At 50.5% G+C, this 17839-nt stretch overlaps 9 protein-coding genes across 9 annotated transcripts; 4 read left to right on the forward strand and 5 right to left on the reverse strand.

Annotated features, from left to right (window-relative positions):
* Positions 1-86: 86 nt before the first annotated feature.
* On the reverse strand, positions 87-1816 carry HEM13 (Coproporphyrinogen-III oxidase). The gene is made up of 3 exons (XM_024464637.1): positions 1755-1816; positions 1307-1691; positions 87-1255 (listed from the first exon to the last, which is right to left on the reverse strand). Exons 2-3 carry the CDS (start codon positions 1523-1525, stop codon positions 236-238), a joined length of 1239 nt encoding a protein of 412 aa, XP_024327506.1. The 5' UTR covers positions 1526-1691; positions 1755-1816; the 3' UTR covers positions 87-235.
* Positions 1817-2045: 229 nt separating this feature from the next.
* ATG8 (ubiquitin-like protein atg8) lies at positions 2046-3232 on the forward strand. The gene is made up of 4 exons (XM_024464638.1): positions 2046-2125; positions 2221-2371; positions 2433-2640; positions 2697-3232. Exons 2-4 carry the CDS (start codon positions 2282-2284, stop codon positions 2762-2764), a joined length of 366 nt encoding a protein of 121 aa, XP_024327505.1. The 5' UTR covers positions 2046-2125; positions 2221-2281; the 3' UTR covers positions 2765-3232.
* VC83_00953 (uncharacterized protein) lies at positions 3233-3944 on the reverse strand. Its single transcript, XM_024464639.1, has 2 exons — positions 3755-3944; positions 3233-3690 (listed from the first exon to the last, which is right to left on the reverse strand). Exons 1-2 carry the CDS (start codon positions 3898-3900, stop codon positions 3633-3635), a joined length of 204 nt encoding a protein of 67 aa, XP_024327504.1. The 5' UTR covers positions 3901-3944; the 3' UTR covers positions 3233-3632.
* Positions 3945-4377: 433 nt separating this feature from the next.
* Positions 4378-5466, reverse strand: GGC1 (Mitochondrial GTP/GDP carrier protein 1; the record flags this gene model as incomplete). Its single annotated transcript, XM_024464640.1, has 4 exons — positions 4378-5145; positions 5204-5245; positions 5296-5333; positions 5391-5466. 4 exons carry the CDS (start codon positions 5464-5466, stop codon positions 4378-4380), a joined length of 924 nt encoding a protein of 307 aa, XP_024327511.1.
* A 677-nt stretch (positions 5467-6143) lies between these two features.
* On the reverse strand, positions 6144-8290 carry RPC82 (RNA polymerase III subunit C82; the record flags this gene model as incomplete). The annotated part of the gene is made up of 4 exons (XM_024464641.1): positions 6144-7214; positions 7270-8046; positions 8151-8213; positions 8282-8290. The coding sequence occupies 4 exons, from the start codon at positions 8288-8290 to the stop codon at positions 6144-6146; spliced, it is 1920 nt and encodes a 639-aa protein (XP_024327510.1).
* Positions 8291-8499: 209 nt separating this feature from the next.
* Positions 8500-10352, forward strand: QCR2 (ubiquinol-cytochrome c reductase core subunit 1). The gene is made up of 4 exons (XM_024464642.1): positions 8500-8897; positions 8953-9127; positions 9180-10033; positions 10088-10352. Exons 1-4 carry the CDS (start codon positions 8634-8636, stop codon positions 10181-10183), a joined length of 1389 nt encoding a protein of 462 aa, XP_024327509.1. The 5' UTR covers positions 8500-8633; the 3' UTR covers positions 10184-10352.
* A 122-nt stretch (positions 10353-10474) lies between these two features.
* Positions 10475-11251, forward strand: VC83_00957 (uncharacterized protein). Its single transcript, XM_024464643.1, has 3 exons — positions 10475-10567; positions 10664-10778; positions 10836-11251. The coding sequence occupies exons 1-3, from the start codon at positions 10536-10538 to the stop codon at positions 10914-10916; spliced, it is 228 nt and encodes a 75-aa protein (XP_024327508.1). The 5' UTR covers positions 10475-10535; the 3' UTR covers positions 10917-11251.
* VC83_00958 (uncharacterized protein) lies at positions 11252-14271 on the forward strand. Its single transcript, XM_024464644.1, has 7 exons — positions 11252-11629; positions 11678-11824; positions 11879-11946; positions 11998-12126; positions 12177-12404; positions 12456-12914; positions 12965-14271. Exons 1-7 carry the CDS (start codon positions 11596-11598, stop codon positions 14207-14209), a joined length of 2310 nt encoding a protein of 769 aa, XP_024327503.1. The 5' UTR covers positions 11252-11595; the 3' UTR covers positions 14210-14271.
* On the reverse strand, positions 14272-17658 carry VC83_00959 (uncharacterized protein). The gene is made up of 6 exons (XM_024464645.1): positions 17436-17658; positions 17367-17384; positions 17218-17304; positions 16879-17165; positions 14682-16827; positions 14272-14631 (listed from the first exon to the last, which is right to left on the reverse strand). The coding sequence occupies exons 1-6, from the start codon at positions 17476-17478 to the stop codon at positions 14462-14464; spliced, it is 2751 nt and encodes a 916-aa protein (XP_024327502.1). The 5' UTR covers positions 17479-17658; the 3' UTR covers positions 14272-14461.
* Between the last annotated feature and the right edge of the window lie 181 nt (positions 17659-17839).

Here is a 17839-nt window from a genome sequence, read left to right on the forward strand (position 1 = left end):
CTAGGTGGATTGTCTTCCTGAAGGAAGATTTTGTATACTACATTAGCACTGATCTGGTGTCATGGCCAAATGTATTAATGAAGAGATGCGAGATATAATTATTCTTTCTGCATGTTTGGTTGTCCCAACATCCACTAATATATTTACATGTGATAATCCAACACTATATATCTTTTCACTTTTTTGTAGCCCATAGTAGTACAGCTCATAATCTTACCGTCGTCCATGTTAACCCTCATACCCATTCTCTGGGTGATTTCAGGACCTCCTCTAGCTTTGCCTCCCTACTCCCCTTTTCTGGGCTATGCATGTATTTCCAGCTCGCAGTGAGCGGCAAGCTCATCAAGATGCTCTCCACTCGCGCACCAGGCGTATTCAAACCGAACGCAGTTCCGCGATCATGTACGAGGTTGAACTCCACATACCTCCCCCTGCGGATCTGCTGCCAGTTCTTCTCCTGTTCCGTGTACGGCATATCCTTCCGCTTGTTGATAATGGGCAAATAAGAAGGCAAGAAGGCCTTCAAGCACGTCTGGATAAACGCGAAGCAGTTCTCCTGGTCGTTCTCCGAGTCGTCGAGGTCGTCGAAGAAGATTCCGCCTACGCCGCGGGTTTCGTTGCGGTGCTTGACCGAGAAGTACTTATCGCACCACTCCTTGAATCGTGGGTAGTAGTCCTTGGAATGCTTGTCGCAGGCATCCTTCACGGTCCTGTGGAAGTGGATCGCGTCCTCGTCAAACAGGTATGACGGCGTCAAGTCCGTGCCGCCGCCGAACCACCAGGTTCCCACACTCCCATCTGGGTTCTCAGTCTCAAAGTACCGGTAGTTGAGATGCACAGTCGGAGCCATCGGGTTCTTCGGGTGCAGCACCATGCTCAAGCCAGCCGCAAAGAAGGGCAGAGAGTCAACAGAAGTGTCGATTTTCTTGTGATCCGCCCGCATCTTTATGATAGCCTGTTTCGGCAGACTGCCGTAGACGACGGAGATATTGACCCCGGCCTTCTCAAAGACGTTTCCCTCCTGCAGCACACAGGAGATGCCTCCTCCCCCATGCTCGCGCTCCCACGTATCGATTTGGAACTTCTTGCCGTCGATTTCCTGTAGCACCCGCACGATTTCCTTCTGTTGCTCTTTAATGAACGCTTCCATGCGAAGGCGCATAGGCGAGTCAGCAGTCACGCCAGACTCACGCTTCGTGAGGTTGTCGCGGTCCGCAATTGACGCTGTCTGTAGCTTGGTGGGCTCGTCGGTGACCTAGAGACCCAATTAGCATTGCGTTGGAGGACGATCAGCTAGGACGACTACCATGGAATAGATGAGGAGGCCGCAGAAAACCACGCCGACTGCTATGCGGGTCTTGGGAAACAGGACACCGGTCCGCTTTTTGTCTTCGGGCCTCGGGGGCTTTGGCAGTATATCGGCATAATTGCGTTTGAGGCGCGAGATCCGGGCAGGTTGTGTGAATGGCCGAGGGGCAACCCGGAGCAGGTTCGAGGCCCGGGTAAGAGAGTGCATTGGAGGCATGTTCGCGGCAAAGAAATAGCACCCTATAATATATATATTGGGTGTTAAATATGCACCCCTTGAAGTTTGACGGGAATTGCGGCAAAAGTGCGTGGGAGTAATACGTGAGGAAATCCCGTGCCGTGGCCTCCCAGAAATTATACTAGGGACCTGTTGATGCGACTCTCTGGGATGACGATAATAAAGTTAGTGCCTCAGGCATGACGATATTGTAGTAGAAGCAAAGTACCATAGTAAGCAGGCTTATCCCGAAGAGTATCCCGAAGAGTATCCCGAAGAGTATCCCCAAGAGTATCCCCAAGAGACCCCAAGAGTATCCCGAAGAGTAGTAGGGCGTGATTTTGATTTTGCTTTGTCTGGTGATGATGCGAGTCACTGGTTTGCCATTAGTCGGCGGCGGCTGAGCACCCACATCAGTCCAAAAACAGCTTAGCGTTATACGACACCGCTTTGGGCAATCTTGCCTCAGGACCACCCCCGCCATCTCGCCAGGCTGCATCGGTACGACTACTTCTACTCTATACTCCTACCAAAACACTCCACACCATCACCATCAACCCCACGACAACCTTCTCCAACGTTCTTCCCGTACCTTAAATAGTAAGCCCACCCCCCGTTCCTGTCGCTTCTTCAATATCAGCCTTGGATATAGACAGGAAAGACAGAAGAGCACGCTTACTGACCTCAACTTCAAGCGCCCACCTCACATCGGACCACAACCTAAACTACAAACCAACCAACCTCCCAGAGATCAAGATGCGCTCCAAGTTCAAGGACGAGCACGAGTTTGCCAAACGCAAGGCTGAGGCGGAGCGTATCCGCGCAAAGTACAACGACCGGATTCCAGTAAGCTCCCACCTTCACCTCACCGTCATTTCACATTCACCCACCGCTAACCCATGATCAGGTCATCTGCGAGAAGGTCGAGAAGTCGGAGATCGCAACCATCGACAAGAAGAAGTACCTCGTCCCGGCGGACCTGACAGTCGGCCAGTTCGTGTACGTCATCCGCAAGCGTATCAAGCTGTCCCCAGAGAAGGCCATTTTCATCTTCGTCGACGAGGTCTTGCCACCGACCGCTGCCTTAATGTCGAGCATCTACGAGGAGCACAAAGGTATGCCGATCCCACCCCACTCCCTTTATCCGTCCAGCATGCTAACTCGATCCCAGATGAGGACGGCTTCCTTTACATCACGTACTCGGGAGAGAACACCTTCGGATTCGAGGAGCTAGCTTAACCAGTCGGCATCAACTCTCTTTAACGACCCTCCTTTCGACAGGCATCGACGACACCACCCCCAACTTTCCCACACACCGGCGTTTGGGCTCCTATTTTCTCCCGCGGTTTCGACATTTGCGAGAGTGGACAGTTTTTATTGGGGGGTTATGGCAGCAGCGGGGGCTTGTGATAACGTTTTTTTATTATTTCGTAAACGGAGACGACGATGATGACGGCCAAGGCGGCTACAGCTCTCGGCAGGCCAGGCAGAGCAACGGGTTGTGCGGCTTGTAGAGTCGCATGGCGCTGGTGCGCCAAAGGATGGATGACGGTTCAACTAACTGGCTTTGCTCGATGATTCTGTGAGACTGCATGTGGAAGACTGGGGGGGATAGGGTCTTTATACAAGAGTCGATTTCCTGCGTGTCTATTGCGTCTTGAGATTGTAGTGGTTTTCTATCGTGGTTTCATAATGGGAATCCTAGAACCCAAGTTTGTGCCAAATATTGCTGATGTGATGTGCTTTGCTTTCCGACTGCTGCAACTCTTTGATACCGGGGAATACGCGCTTTCTCCCCCTCGTACAGAACTCCTTTGTTTCCCGTCCGTGATTTCCCCCTATGACTTTTGTTATACAACCGCTTCCCGCCCTGCAAGCACCCCCACCTCCTGCGTTCTTGTGCTTTCCCAACACAGTCTGATCATACAGTAGTATACAGCCATATCCACACCTCATATCATCCAAGCCGCCCAGATCCGTAGCCAGCCCGGCCCTACTTCCCATCCCAGATCCCCGCAGTGCCATCCATCCAACCCCAGCACTTGGGACCGGCGTCGACTCATCGGTCCCCATATCCCTGCCTATCGCAACTTCCCCCCCCCGCCTTTCACTTCTTCGCCGCAGCAGCACCAACCGGGTCGTCCGCCCTCGGAAATCCAATCCTCCTATAACCCCATTAGCCCCATCCCCTCTCATCTGACTCAACGGCAAGGAAATGGGAAAGCTCACCTTAACCCAGCGTCAATAGTCTCCTTCGTGCTGCGTCCGAGCTCCTTCTCTTCGCGGTTTATGCGCATTGATGCTGCGCCGAGGCCGATGAAGAGTGCGAAGATGGGGTCGAGGGTGCGGGAGATGATGTAGGCGGGTGGTGCCATTGTGGGCGAGTGTTGAGAGGGAGTTTGTTCGTTTGAGGGGATGTGGTGTTGTGGTTGCTTGGGGCGTGGATTACTTTTTTGGGATGGTGAAGCTACGGGGGTCGGTAAATGCCGTTCGTTGATATAACGCTCCCCTACCAATCACCCAAAACGCCTACAAGCACCAGCAAAATAATTTGAGATTTAAAGTTATTAGAGATGGGGTTTTTCATAAGGAAGGAGACGATAATCCCCTCCCGCATAACTAAGTATGTACAATGATTCTATTTACAATCATATTTCCCTCCGCATGTCGCAGGCCAAGAAGAAAACTGTGCGCCGGATTCTCTTTTTTGCCCCCTCTTCCTCAATCGTACACGCCAAAGCTCCAAAACCAGGTCTAGCCGTCTACCGTTTCTAACTCGCTCTGCTGGCCCAATGGCCGGTTGCAATAACTTTGATCTCTTCGTCCTTTCGAACACGCTACGGTAGGGTCATCTATTTGCTGAAGGCAATGTCGAAGGCGGGGATCAGGGTCTGAGCCAGCCAGAAGGAGAAGACGAGCTTGGGTCCAGTCATGAGCAGCTTGGGCACGAGACCCTTGAAGAACGACGATGGGCCCTCCTTCTTGATCATATCCCTGATGATCTTCATGCCGCTCTCCGGGTTCTCAAAGTTGCGGTTCTGGATACGGGTCTTGATGACATCCAGCGGCGCCGAGACGATCAGGGACGCCGACGCACCCGCAATCGACGCGACGAAGTTCTGAAACCAAGTCGCCTTATTGTAATCCTCCAGCCCGTAAAGATATCCCTTCGTGAACGCGGAACCTCCGAACAGCGCGAACGAGCCCGGCGCATTGCGCGCAGCGGTCCAGCCCCAGCCTCTGTACAACCCGAAGCCCTCATCCTTGATGATGCGGACGATGCCGCGGCCGCGGAAGGCCTCGGGGTTTGTCTGGCGCTTGATCTTGAGGACGTCGAGGGGGAGGAGCACGATCTCGCCGATGCCGATCATGGAGCCGGCGAGGGAGGAGATCATGGCCTTGCCGGTCGTGGGGCCGAAGGTGCGGTCGAAGGAGTCGCCATAGTTTTTGGTGATGAGATCACGCGCGAAGGGCTGCCCGCCGTACTTGTATACACGCTGTGATACCTTGTAGCCGGCGGCGTATCCGAGACCAGGGAAGAGGGAGAGGAACTTCTTTCCTGCTGAGACGGTGGCCTTGTCTTTGAAGATGACTTGGTTGAGCTGGGCGGTGCTGGAGATCTGTTGCGGGTTAGTTATGATATTCCAGCTGGCTTGTGATAAAGCATTCTGCTCTTACCTTTCCGTGGTTGCTCATAAGACGCTTCGCAATGGTATCGACCTTCAGTTGGTCAGCTGCGTCCTCTCGAGTTCTGCCCAAGCAATTCATACCGGATGGAAGACAGCAAGCTCAGCAATACCAGCAGAACCTAAAGGAGGTGTCAGCGCGGTTCCAAGCAGTACATGAGATCCTCATAAGGACATACCGGAACCCAGCAGACGCGCCGCAGTCGACTCCTTCTTAACGCCCTTTCCACCAGCGGTAGCCATTGTGGGAGACATTTCTTTTCTGTTTTTCAACGAAACCTCGAGGGCTATAATAAATAAAGGATAAGACAATTAAGGATTCCTTTTCAATGAAACAGAATTAGATGCCTCTCTGAAGGTTTCGTGAGAAATGTATATATTTCGTGGCAGGCGCAACGGGAGGGAACTCTTTTCCAATTTCTCGAATAAATCCACCGACTATCGGGCAAAATTAGCTTACAAGACCCCGGCGAGGCTGCACCAGTAACCAGGAACACCGCCACAAGCCGTGTACTACTCGACCATAAGCGAGGTCCCTTTTCAGCGAGGTCCCTTTTCGAGGTCCCACATACAATTCCGACTATCACATGGCGAGCGATGGGATGCGAGTCATCTACACCGCTTCTGGTCTCACCAGCACCTGTTCCATTTAAATCGTACGACAAATACTGATAGCTTAGCTGAGAAGATGCACAGTGAGATTTTTTGTTATCTATTGCTATAATTATACTAGGCGCCACGAGGAGATTTGACTCCCTCGATGCCTCATGGTATCACAAATTCCCAAAGCTCCCAAATATGTAGATCCAAAGCCCATCGGCCAGGTTCAACGCCTTCCATATATGCTACAAATAGAACGCCAGCAGCCCCCGTGCCCTAATATATCACATCTGAAGTTAGAATCCGGTAGCCCACCACCATGCTCAAAAGGTTCAGAACTCCTTGAAGATCCCCACAAGCTGATCAAGTCTGTTCATCTGCGTCGTCAAACGGTCTTCCTTTTCATTGAAGGCACTCAACTTCACCAGATGGTCTTCTGGGAGCATTTCATGCTCGTTGCCTTTGACATCTGATCTATCTGCCAGCGCAAGCACAACACGTTCTTTGTATCTTTCTGTCTCGAGAACTTGCAAACACCGCGCAATGTTCTTGTAAATACGATCGAGTAACAGGTTTGTGATCCGCTCTGTGTCAAACCACCAGAGGAAGATGGTGCGGCCGGGTGTTCGAAGGGTATCCCTGGGAACTTCTTGAATATCCGCGAAGCCTGCCATCTGCATTTTGACTAAAGTCTTGCGTACCTCCCCTTGCTTCATCAAGGCAATCTTCTGGACCTGTTTCTCGTCGAGCTTGCCATGCTTTCTCAGAATGTGAGACATGCGCAGGCCCTCTTTACCAAAGGCAGAAGCAATATATGTATCTAGTTCATTTTCTCGCATATATTCTGTAGCCTTCTTGAAGAGGACAGTAAACTCTCCCAGCCCATCATTGCTGAGCTTCTTTAGAAGGTCGTGGTTGTGCCCAGTCAGAAGCAATAGGTGGTCTTTTAATTGTGTGATTCGAGCTTGGTGATTCTCTGGAGAATGCTTCGCTGGGGCCTGAACGTCAAACTTCACTTTGCTTGCTCGTGATTTGGACGTCACCACGTCCTCTTCATCGGAGCTCTCCCCGCGTCGTTTGCGCGATCCATTGGCGCCATCAGTAGCGCTTGTAATTTTATTACCAGCAGCCTGGCCAATACCAGTACCGATATTGATGTCGGCGCTTAGCGCCTGTGCCAGAGTTGACGTTGTAATTGTAGAGCCTCCAGTGTCATTCTCTTCGTCATCGTCTTCAACGATATTCCCCCGGCAACGAGGAATCTTATCTTCTAGCAAACGAAGAAGCTCTCCGTAGACTTGAGACGTTACATCCCCAATGTCGTTTTTGGCAACCTCCGTGAGAGCATGTGTCCGTAATGCGACTGTAAATCTTTCATAATTTATCCGAACAACGAGTTCGCGCTAGAAATTTGGTCAGCAAGATGTTCTCTAGGAGTCACGGTCGCTGAAAACTTACATCAAGCTTTACATCTTCATCATAGCTTCCTGATCCTAATACTGCAGGTTTCCCACTTGCGAGCTTCCGCCGTTTATCTGCACCTTTCGGATGCCCGCCAGGCATATAACGCTTCATGTTTCCGTGTCGCCAGGATCGTTCCTTGTATTGTTTTTGTAGAGTGGCTGTGACGATTCTCTTCAACTCCAGGGTTGCCTTTGCGCTTTTAGAAGCGCCACTCTCTGAGGACGAGAGGGCTTCTTTCTCGGCCTGATTATAGGCATCCTTGGGGCTTCTGAACATGCTTTCTACCACTGGTTCAACAAACCCATCGTCCAAAAGCCTGGCCAATATGCCGTCCAGATTGATTGTAGGCTTTTGATCATCGTGGTGCCCATTTGTGCCATTGCTGGACCCGTTCACTGTGGCACCATTCGCTCCATTTGCTCCATTCGTATGCCCATTTGTAGTCTTGTTCTTCGATTCGTATGCCTCTGCGAGATCTGCAACCTTTGTATGCCCTAGTAAAAGCAGATTCTGGACAACATCCCGTGCGTCAACACCGTATCTCTCTTCGACCGTCTCTAATATCCTTCCAGAGCGCAGGAGGAAGTACGCCGAATCTTCGTTCGCCTCATAGAAGGTAGAGCCAGATTCTTGCTCGGTATTGTGGAACAATAGGTTTTGTTGTATCAGCACTACGAGTCCATGTCGCACCTGTCGGCCCGTGAGGCCAGTATGTTGTTTAATAGTGTTGATCGTTTGTCTTCCTCGTCGCTGGAGTATGGCGAATATGCGCTGTTACGGAGTTAGACTTTGGAGCTTAAACCTTGGTGAAAATAACACGCGCATGATTTAAAATGTAACAGGTACTTGATAGATCGCAACGAGGATACACATACACTGGTCAACTCTCCATAAGCTTCCCTGACGAGGAGGGCGCAAAGATCTGCCAAATGCTGCGTCTGTGATCTCATCGTTAGATTCCTATTGACTCAGCACATCCCCTCTGGGGTGATTTGTTTCTACTTACATGAGACATAATTTGTTGCTACTAGAGAGTATCTCAAGTTCTCTAGAGCTGCCACCAATACTACAGAAAAGTCATTGAACCATCAAATTGCACACAATTAACAAAACTGTTCGGATGAAGTTCGAGATATTATATGTGGGTGGGGTACATTTTGGCTGAGGCACCGATAGCAGAAACTCGGGACAAATTTGGGCGGTACTGGTCTGCCTGAGCAACTTTGATCCCGTGGCCAATCACAGTGCGGCTTAATCCGGGTGTCAATTGATGGTCATCCCGAATTTCTCCAACCACAACAGCTCGACCTCGTCACAACTCTCCTCTCGCCATAACTTTTTAGATCTCCCTCCTCACAATGATCTCGCGTTCGGCGATTGGACAAACTGCGCAGCGTGTCGCTCGTCGGCAATGCTGCGCTCAACCGGCAACCCGCCGCGGCTTCGCTGCTGCCACCGGCTCGACTTCTTTCAGCTACGAGAACGCCGATGTTAATGGCATCAAGGTGGCCAGCAGAGACGTTGCCGGACACACTACGAAGCTCGCCGTGGTCGCTAAGGCTGGAACCAGATACGAACTGCTCCCAGGACTGACCACCGCTCTGGAACAATTTGCCTTCAAGGTCAGTGGGATGGGCATCGACTTCTGGGCATGTAAAGCTAAATAAACTATCCCAGAACACCCAAAGACGATCCGCGCTACGTCTTACCAGAGAATCCGAGCTCTTGGGAGGACAACTGGTTGCCTACCACACCCGCGAAGCCCTGGTCCTCGAAGCCAACTTCCTCCGCGATGATCTCCCATTCTTCACTGAATTGCTCAGCGAGGTTATCTCCCAGACCAAGTTCACGCGTAAGTTCTTCCTACGAGTCTATCTGGCGCAGCACTGATGGTTTGAATTTAGCACATGAATTCCTCGAGGAGGTCAACCCAGCGATCCACCTCAAGCAGAAGAGGGCATATGCCAACACAGCTCAATTCGCTTCCGATGCGGCCCATGGTGTTGCGTTCCACCGCGGACTTGGAGCACCCCTCCAGCCAGCTCTAAACACTCCTCTCGCTAGCTACCTGAACGAGGAGTCCGTCAGGGAGTTTGCATCATCTGCTTACACCAAGCAAAACATCTCGGTTGTCGCCAACGGTGCCAACCAGGCTGAGTTGGGCAAGTGGGTTGGTGAGTTCTTCGGCGATGTCTCCACCAAGGGGAGCCACGAGCTGCCATCCAAGGCGACCAAGTACTACGGTGGTGAGGAGCGTATTGCTCACTCCAGCGCCCAGAACGCATTCGTCATTGCGTTCCCAGGATCAAGCTCATTCACTGCCGGATCATCATACAAGCCAGAGATTGCCGTTCTTGCGGCTCTCCTCGGTGGAAAGTCGACCATCAAGTACTCCCCAGGCTTCTCTCTCCTCGCCAAGGCCGCAGCTGCAGCTCCTGGTGCTACCATCTCCACCACCCACGCTGCCTACTCTGATGCCGGCCTTCTGACCATCAACTTCTCTGGCCCAGCCTTGTCTGTCAACAGCGCTGCCACTGAGGCAGTTAAGTCGCTGAAGAGCATTGCCGAGGGCTCCATCAACAAAGAAGAGTTCACCAAGGCTGTTGCGCTTGCCAAGTACAGATCTCTTGAGGAGGGCCAAAACATCGAGTCTGGCCTCGTTGCAACCGGTTCCGGCCTTATCCAGGGCGGACAGCCATTCCAGATTGACCAGGTTACCAAGTCGATTGAGGGTGTGAGCCAAGAAAGCCTGAAGACTGTAAGGATCCCCACATTCCTCGTACCTTGAATCTATGCTAACGACGTTCTACAGGCTGCCAAGGCACTGCTCGAGGGTAAGGCTAGTGTTGCTGCTGTTGGAGATCTTGGCGTTCTGCCGTTCGCTGAGGAGCTTGGTCTGTTGGTTTAAGGGGGTTGTTAGATGCATTGGAGTAGTTGATTTACGAACCCTGTACAAACAGTTTTCAGAGGGTATTGTAGAACACAAAATACAATTTTGAACATAGAAATATCTCTAAACTTATTCTTTCACTAAGATCATAGCTATTTCACAATTACGCATAGCTTTGATGTATTCCATTATCTGGGCTGTGTTGACTAGAATTTTAATTATATGGCTGTCCGCCAAGCGCATTTCACGTGACTTTCTAGCATCGGGCAATCTTGGCCCTCACCACCCGTCCAGCCGAGCTCGTCGACAGAACCTCAACATCACAACCAAGACACCTTCGTCACCTCATCCAACCCCTCCCACAATCAAGATGACTTTCGCCTGGAAGCAAGCTGGCCTCAGGTATGTTTGAAATTAATCGCCAACTCAATTGGCCCTTCACGGCCCTACCGTCATCAACCCGACGTCGGAATATTTTACTAACGAAAGACTCTTTAGCTACAACAAGTACCTCTCGGTCGCCGCCCGCGTCGTCCGCAGAAGCTTGAAGGAGGAGCAGAGAGTCGCCGCTGAGCGCAGAGGCGTCTCTGAGCTGCGTTCCGCCAGATGGGAGGTAAGAACCAAGTTGCGACCCCTTGTGCAGAATATTTCCTGACAGCGGCAATTCTAGAACGGCAAGCAAGGCGAGGTCAAGAACGTCGCCGATGCGAACGCAGAGGCCCAGGCCGCTGCCGGTAGCGCCTCGTCTTAGATCCGACATGTTTGAGTTATGAGATAGAAGGATAGAGCGGTGGGAGGATGTGGGAGAGCGTGGGCTTGTACAAATGTATTACACTCGATACGAATCTATCGCCCAACATTCTAATATCGACCGAACCAGTGTTTTTGGACAGCAGTGACAGCGGTTCTTCTCTGATACAACGTGCCTGTGATATCCAGGACTGAGTGACAATGTTCAAACGCTGCAACAGTTGGAAAGGCAACAAGACAAATGCACACGCCCCGAGCCACAGCTTGACAACGAATTATATCCTCCTCCGCAATGCATAGTTATATTTCCCAGAGAATCTATATCAGACCCAAACTATTCCTTTGGAATCCCGTCTTTTGGTAGAGTGCTACTTTGAATACGCCATATGACACATCACTCGTACTATTCAACTTGTGCAAATAAAACATAGCTTAATATATCAATGTCCCCAGTAACATGCCGATAGAAACTATGGCTAGAGTTCCTCACTGTCGTCCATTCTAAAAAATGGTGGCCGCCAAATTCTTCTCCCAGGCCAAAACCTTCGATAAATCTTGACATTGGCCCAAAATCCTAACCGAACCACATGACGAACAGCGACAACCCGTCATACATCACCATTCTGGCGGCCCTGTGTTAAGCTCAGCATTCCAAAAAGAAAAATCCGGCAGAGTCGGTCATGGACGCTGATGATATCAATTTCATCTCCAGGGGTAAGGTCGTGGTTTTATCGGACCTCTGCAGTTGCTAACCGCCTTCAGGAACCTCAAACCTTGATATCAATAATGGAGACAAACAACCCCAACCTCTGGATGAGTATGGGGAAGTACTTCGCCCGGCACCCCGAATTCATAGTTCGGGCGTCGTCGCTGTAGATATCACCGACGTTTTCACTAAAGCTGCTGAGGGTACGTTACTGCCCCGCGTCGGAGACCGAAGAGAAACACTAACCCGCTCGGAAGGGCTTGAGGTTGGAGAACTCGTCAAGGATGAGTATTTTACTCTTTTTGAGTCGGTTGGTGCCATAGAGGTATGTCCATCTTGTGTATGTTTCTTGCCCTGAGTCTAAATCTTTTTATAGATCATGGATACCAAAATGGACACAGGTTACCTTGCAAAGGGCGAGACTATGGAAGACAGTTATGATATTTGGAGAGAGCTTTTGCCAGAGGAGTGTTTAGGAATAGTAGATCAGTTATTATGTCTCGAGGTATGTGGTTCTATTCCTGCCCATGGAGGTTGTCGCTAAGAAGCAAACAGATGGCATGGCATATGGGTCATCCATTGTCACAGACGCTGTTCACCAGCCTCTACATTGACAAGATACTCACTTTAAAACTAGAAAATGTAGAAGATCTTTCTTCTCCAGCTGATTGCCCGAGTTTGATGGAGCCACTGACACTGAGGGTTCTTGTAGCCTACTGTCTAGCTATAATAAAGACATGCTGGCACATCAATGAGCGGGTCAAGTCAGAACATTTCTATGAAGTAGGTTCTCTAGATCCTTCGTCCGCTTCTCTGATTCTTATTATTCACTAGGAAGAAGATTTCGTCACCCACACATACAATAGGAGCCTTCTCGCGGAACTGGATGATGCGTCGATCACGAAATTTATAGATGTGACCATACATCTACTTGCAACTTCAGATTCCATGGACCCTAGGATTAAGGGGGCGTTGGTTCAAAGGCTCAAATGCCGAAATTCTCTCCTAAATACAGTTGGCGTAGCAGAAGATCGATCGTCCTCGGAACCATTGCTGTTAGCATGGTCTAGAACGCTCGAGCTTCTACCTGGAATCAAGTCTGAGAGAGAGCTAGCTAAGCCAGTTCCAAACGCGTTCAGTGTGAAGTTGCAACGGAAGCTTGCGAGTACGGTACCACCACGCCCTGTAGTAACAATTGCATTCGACGATGCATATCAGCATCTGGAACGGCTGTGTAAAGACGGACTAGTGGTTTCCGAAGTCTTGGACTTTCATGACACAAGCAGCTTGATGGTGAGTTCCTCCAACTAACACGCGGAGCATCATATTGATTATTATAATAGAATTTTGTCTTTCTCTTTCAAAATAGCAAACCCCAACCATCAGTGTATATACGCACTCTCCTTCAACACTATCTATTCTGCCAGATGGTCGTTCTCGGAAAACTCTCCCTTCGGTCCGTCCTTGATGAGGATCTCGCTGCGCTCGTCCTTCCTGCCAACCCCCTCCTCGATGCTATCAACGACGAGATCGAAGTTCCACATGATCCTCGTCACCAAATGGCCCAACATATGGAAATCTTCCGCAGTCGAGCCGCTCAATCCTTCTTGGATATCCTGCGAGCTTTATGTCAGAACCGCTGCCGTATACGGCGAACTCTTCACCACACTATTATCGATTGGGACACCCTACAGCTCGATGCCGAAGAAATCGACGCCGAACTACGCGATTTTACCAAAGAGAAACCGGTTGTCGATCCTGACTTTGGCCCAGAACCCATCTACTCTTTTCCCCTGTCGAGCTGGAGCTACTATTACAAGCTCAGACAGATGGAATGGCTAATACAGATGGGTTTTGAGCTTGAAGTATACGCCGCCGATGAGTTGGCCGGGATGTATTGGTATCTCCATAACATTTCACAGACAACCTTCCGTCACCTCCAGCGCATCCGAGGTTTCCTAACGGAAGACTACGCCGAACTGCGTCGGGATCCAAAGCAAGAGAATTTCGCCACCAAAGACGAGGCATTCGCTGCAACTATAAGCCACGTCAATATTTCCATGTTAAGCTCATCCGCTAAGCAGGGATTGGCTAATTCGACCGGCTGCCTATATACCGTGCTCACGAGGTACAATTTGATTCCTCAGACACCGCATCCGTACAGTACAGACGCCATCCGGTACGAGCAGCGGATGAAATCCTTCCTCGCCGTTTCTCTCCCGGAGTTCTTGCCATTCCCTGTTTTCCAAGAAGTTGTTTCACAGCCGCACGAGTCGTCAGCTAACCTACTTGCGTTTGCTTCTGATGCCGTGGCGAAGGCGAGGAAGGACTTTGAGTTGCTGAGCAAACTAGACGCGAAGACTGCGAAGTGCAGGGGCAAGTGGTGTGATGAGGCGTGGCATAACAACGTGAAGGATGAGGTGAAGAGCTGTATTAGTGTTAGTATAACACTGATGATGGTGAAAAAGGCCATGGCCGCAGCAGAGAAGACGAAGTCGAAAACACTGCAATTGAAGGTGGAGATTGAGTCTAGTGAGAAGGGTTACCATGACTGGTGGGTGGTCCCGAAAGTGACGCCAATAAAATAGATATTTAGCCTCGTTCTTGTTTTACATAAGGCACTCACAGGCTACATTATACAGAAGGCATATTTGAATAGGATTTGAATTCATGAGAACTATACGTATACGTAAACATTGGTGCATATTCCGGAGTCGAAGCTCAGGCACATAACTCGCACAGCAAATACCAATCGTTACAAAATAAATCAACCATAACGCTTGCTCCTATACCCAAACAAATTACTTTACCATATTTTACCATACTTATGAAGCTCCTGCTTAGATCTGCTGGAGATAGTTGCTTGGAACCAGGCCCGGCCGTTGGTTTTTGCCTGCAACCTCAGCCTCCCACCAACCATCGTCTTGCAGTCTCAAAACAGCGAGGGTATCGCCCTTCCCGAAACTGAGCTCCTCCGGGATTGCGGCCGTGTAGTTGTATTGAGCGCGAGCTATGAGCAAGTTAGCAACATTCCAAAATAAATTGACCACACAAACATACCGAAGTGTAAAATAGGTCGCCCATCTCTGTTAAACTGCCTGTTGTCCGCCACACTCTTGCTTCGTTGATGAGGGTTCACCTGAGCAATCTGCTGTCGTCCTTGCCCGCCATAGTAGCTCATGGGCCTGCTAGTTCCACTAGTGCTTGGCCTTCCGCCTCCATGTCGTCCTTGCTGCGATCCATATCCATCATCTCCAGCAGGAGCAAGCTGCAACGACATGTCCCCCCCGCTCATTCTACTTCCAGGCCTCTCTCTGAAGGGAGCTGGAGACACAGAACGTGCGGTATCACCTGGGGAATTGTAGCGTTGGTATCTTTGGGCCTGTGGTGCTCCTCGCTGTTGGCTGTTGCCGCCATATGGGTTTGGCGATGCAGAACGATATCCCTGTCTCCCATCATTGTTCATGACTTGGCTAGATTGACTAGGTCTCGGGGAGACACTTCGGGTAGGCATAGGGGAGGTTGCCCTGGGCATGTCGCTGCCCCTCGTTCCCGGACGAGATCTGGAAGAGCCATAGTCGGCTTGAGGCTCGGGTCGCGACTGGCTAGAGTTGAACATGTTATGAGTTTGTGCTTGATACTTTTGGCTTGTCTGCTGCATTGCTTTTGAGGTGAAGGCAGGCTGTGGAAGATCCAGTCTGGACACTGGCTGGTCATACGAAGGTGGAGGTGTCCCACGTGTGGCAGCTACCAAAGCCCCATTTCCCATAGGAGTGTTCCTAGTTCGCGAGGCACTTGCAGATTCTGGAACAGGCGTCGCCATTCCAGAGTAATGGTCTGCAGAAACCCGAGATGATGATTGTTTAGTGACTCCCTTTAACTCTGCTAAAGCCTGGGCAATGGGGTCAAGTTCATCCACTGCCCTCTCTTGTGGAGCAGTATTCCTTCGGTCGGGCGTTGCAACATCGAAAACATTGTTTCCAACGTTCAACTGGAAACTTGCTCGGGGGTCAACAGGTTCACCGCCAGTGGTCTCTCTATCGGTAAGGCTATTCTGGGAGTTGCCATAGCCCTGGGATCGACCAAACGAGGAAGCTTGGTAGTTCGACGCAGGCTTTGCTGACCATGTATTTCTATTTGATGGGCTGGGGGCTGCCGCTTGGATCTCCTTTCCGTGCTTGCTCTTCCTTCTGAAAGGGCTGTGGCTTTGAAAGAATCCGCTCTTCTTCTTTTGAACAGACTTATCGGCCGCGGGTGCAAACGCAGCATCTTGCTTAATGGGTGATTGCTTGCCGCTTGGAGGTTCCATGCTGGAAAACGATGTCGGATTGGAATATTCGCTGTGCGAATCACGGCTTGATGGACGAAGCCCGCTGACGGCGGAGCTTCTGTCGGATGGTGGTCCAGTTCGGCAAAGCATTGTCATACCATCCATTGGGTAAGGGTCATAAGGCACGGATGCCAGTTGTCCATTCTGGGGTTGCTCATATTGCAACCTGCTCGGTTCTCTCCTGTAGTCTACCTGTGGTTGTGCTGTCCTATCGGCCAATGCTTTCTGTGGAGTGATGGTAGTTTCGCGGCTTGGAGGTGTCTCTGGCTCTCTGTGCCCCAACTCTCGTGCAAGGCTAGACTTTGGATCGTGGTGAGACTCGTATGTGGAAGGTTGAGGAGAAGAGGACCTGAAAGCAGGATTAATAGTCCTTTGGAATTGTGCCACGGAATAGGCATCGTCTTCAGAAGCCTCCGACTGTGTGTCGCTTATATCGCCACGGCAGAAATTGATATACTTTGGAGGATCCGGGATCTCCTGGCCGGTTCCACACTCTCTGATGAATGAGAGGATGTCTTTCTCTACCTCGCAGTTCTCAAGTGATAGGCGGATCTTTTCGCAGGAGGCGTCGTCGCTAACACAGACAGTGGATGCAATGTTCGCAAAGGTCCACAGACTGCTCTTTGTGAAGTCTAGCCTCTCTTCTTCGAGATCTTGGAATTTATCGGATGCGCCCTTCCAGTCTCTATTCCAGCGGCCCGTGGTTTCCTCTAATACCTTAACGGCAGCTTCGTATTCGGAATTCGACGTGGCGACGTTAATTTGTGTCTTCTCAAGCTTGGCTTTGTTTTTACGCTCCTCCTGACCCATGACCATGTGGCCCTGTGCAAGATACCCCTTGATCTTAAGGCACTCTTGTTCGTATCTGTCCCGAGTCTGCACCAGTCAGTATGTGGAGAATATTACAAGGGTCAGATCAAGACGTACCTTATTAACTACTTGGGTTTGCTGAATTTTAGTCTTGAGGAGCTTCTCAATGCCGCCTTGGACAATTTTACGGCGCTCCTTCAGGGCTCCAGCGAATGCCGCCAGCGGCTCTTCCAACTCCGTCTTCATCTGTTGTGCAACATTCTGGTGTGACTTCCCCATGGACTCCACCTCTCCTCGCATCACGTCCATCGAAGCTCGTAGGGTGCCAGCCTCTTGTGACCCCAGCGGCTTACGGCCCAAAGCCAACAGCTTGCGTGCATATTCTTCCTCGAGTGATGCCCTAGCTGTTTAGGTGTGTCAGTGTTGAGTCCGATTCGGTTTCCAGGCTTTCCATACCATTATAAAATGCCTTCAATTCATCGCAAGTCTGCTTCGCATTGTGCATGCGCTCGAGGAGTGGGTTGACTCCGGCATCTTCCTTTCCTATTCCCCGTGTTGTTAGACTTGATTCTTTACTCGTATGGTTTAACGCTTTGCTTGCATACCCCAGAAATTATTGGCAACTGTAATAAGTCAGTATCATTCGATGCTTCTGGTTGGGACAGGGAGCATACATGACAGTGCGACTGATGGACCCTCTGAGACCGTGCCAGGCATCGCGACGATGGCTGTGTTGGTGGTCTCGTGGAGTGTGTCTCTCGATCGCGAATCAAAGGTATTTCGTATATTTTACAACAGTAATAATGCAGGTCTTGATGGTGAACTATCGGCAGGATAAGCCTTGTAAATCGTGGGTATAATAGAACAGTTGAGGTTGCGTAGTATGCGCAAATGGATGGGATGGTTAACAAGACTCCATTCTGAATTTGTTGACTTGGGTTGTTGTTCCCCCAGCAACCGGTCTTTCGTGACCACCAGACCACCCTCCACATATTAACATAGGGGTTGTTTAACCCCACCAACTCCTGACCAAGTATCATGTTTCAACGTTAGCTTTGCCTTATATATGATCTATTGG

The sequence above is a fragment of the Pseudogymnoascus destructans genome (genome assembly GCF_001641265.1).
Source record: "Pseudogymnoascus destructans isolate 20631-21 unplaced genomic scaffold scaffold_2, whole genome shotgun sequence".
In the NCBI taxonomy this organism is placed as follows: domain Eukaryota; kingdom Fungi; phylum Ascomycota; class Leotiomycetes; order Thelebolales; family Thelebolaceae; genus Pseudogymnoascus; species Pseudogymnoascus destructans.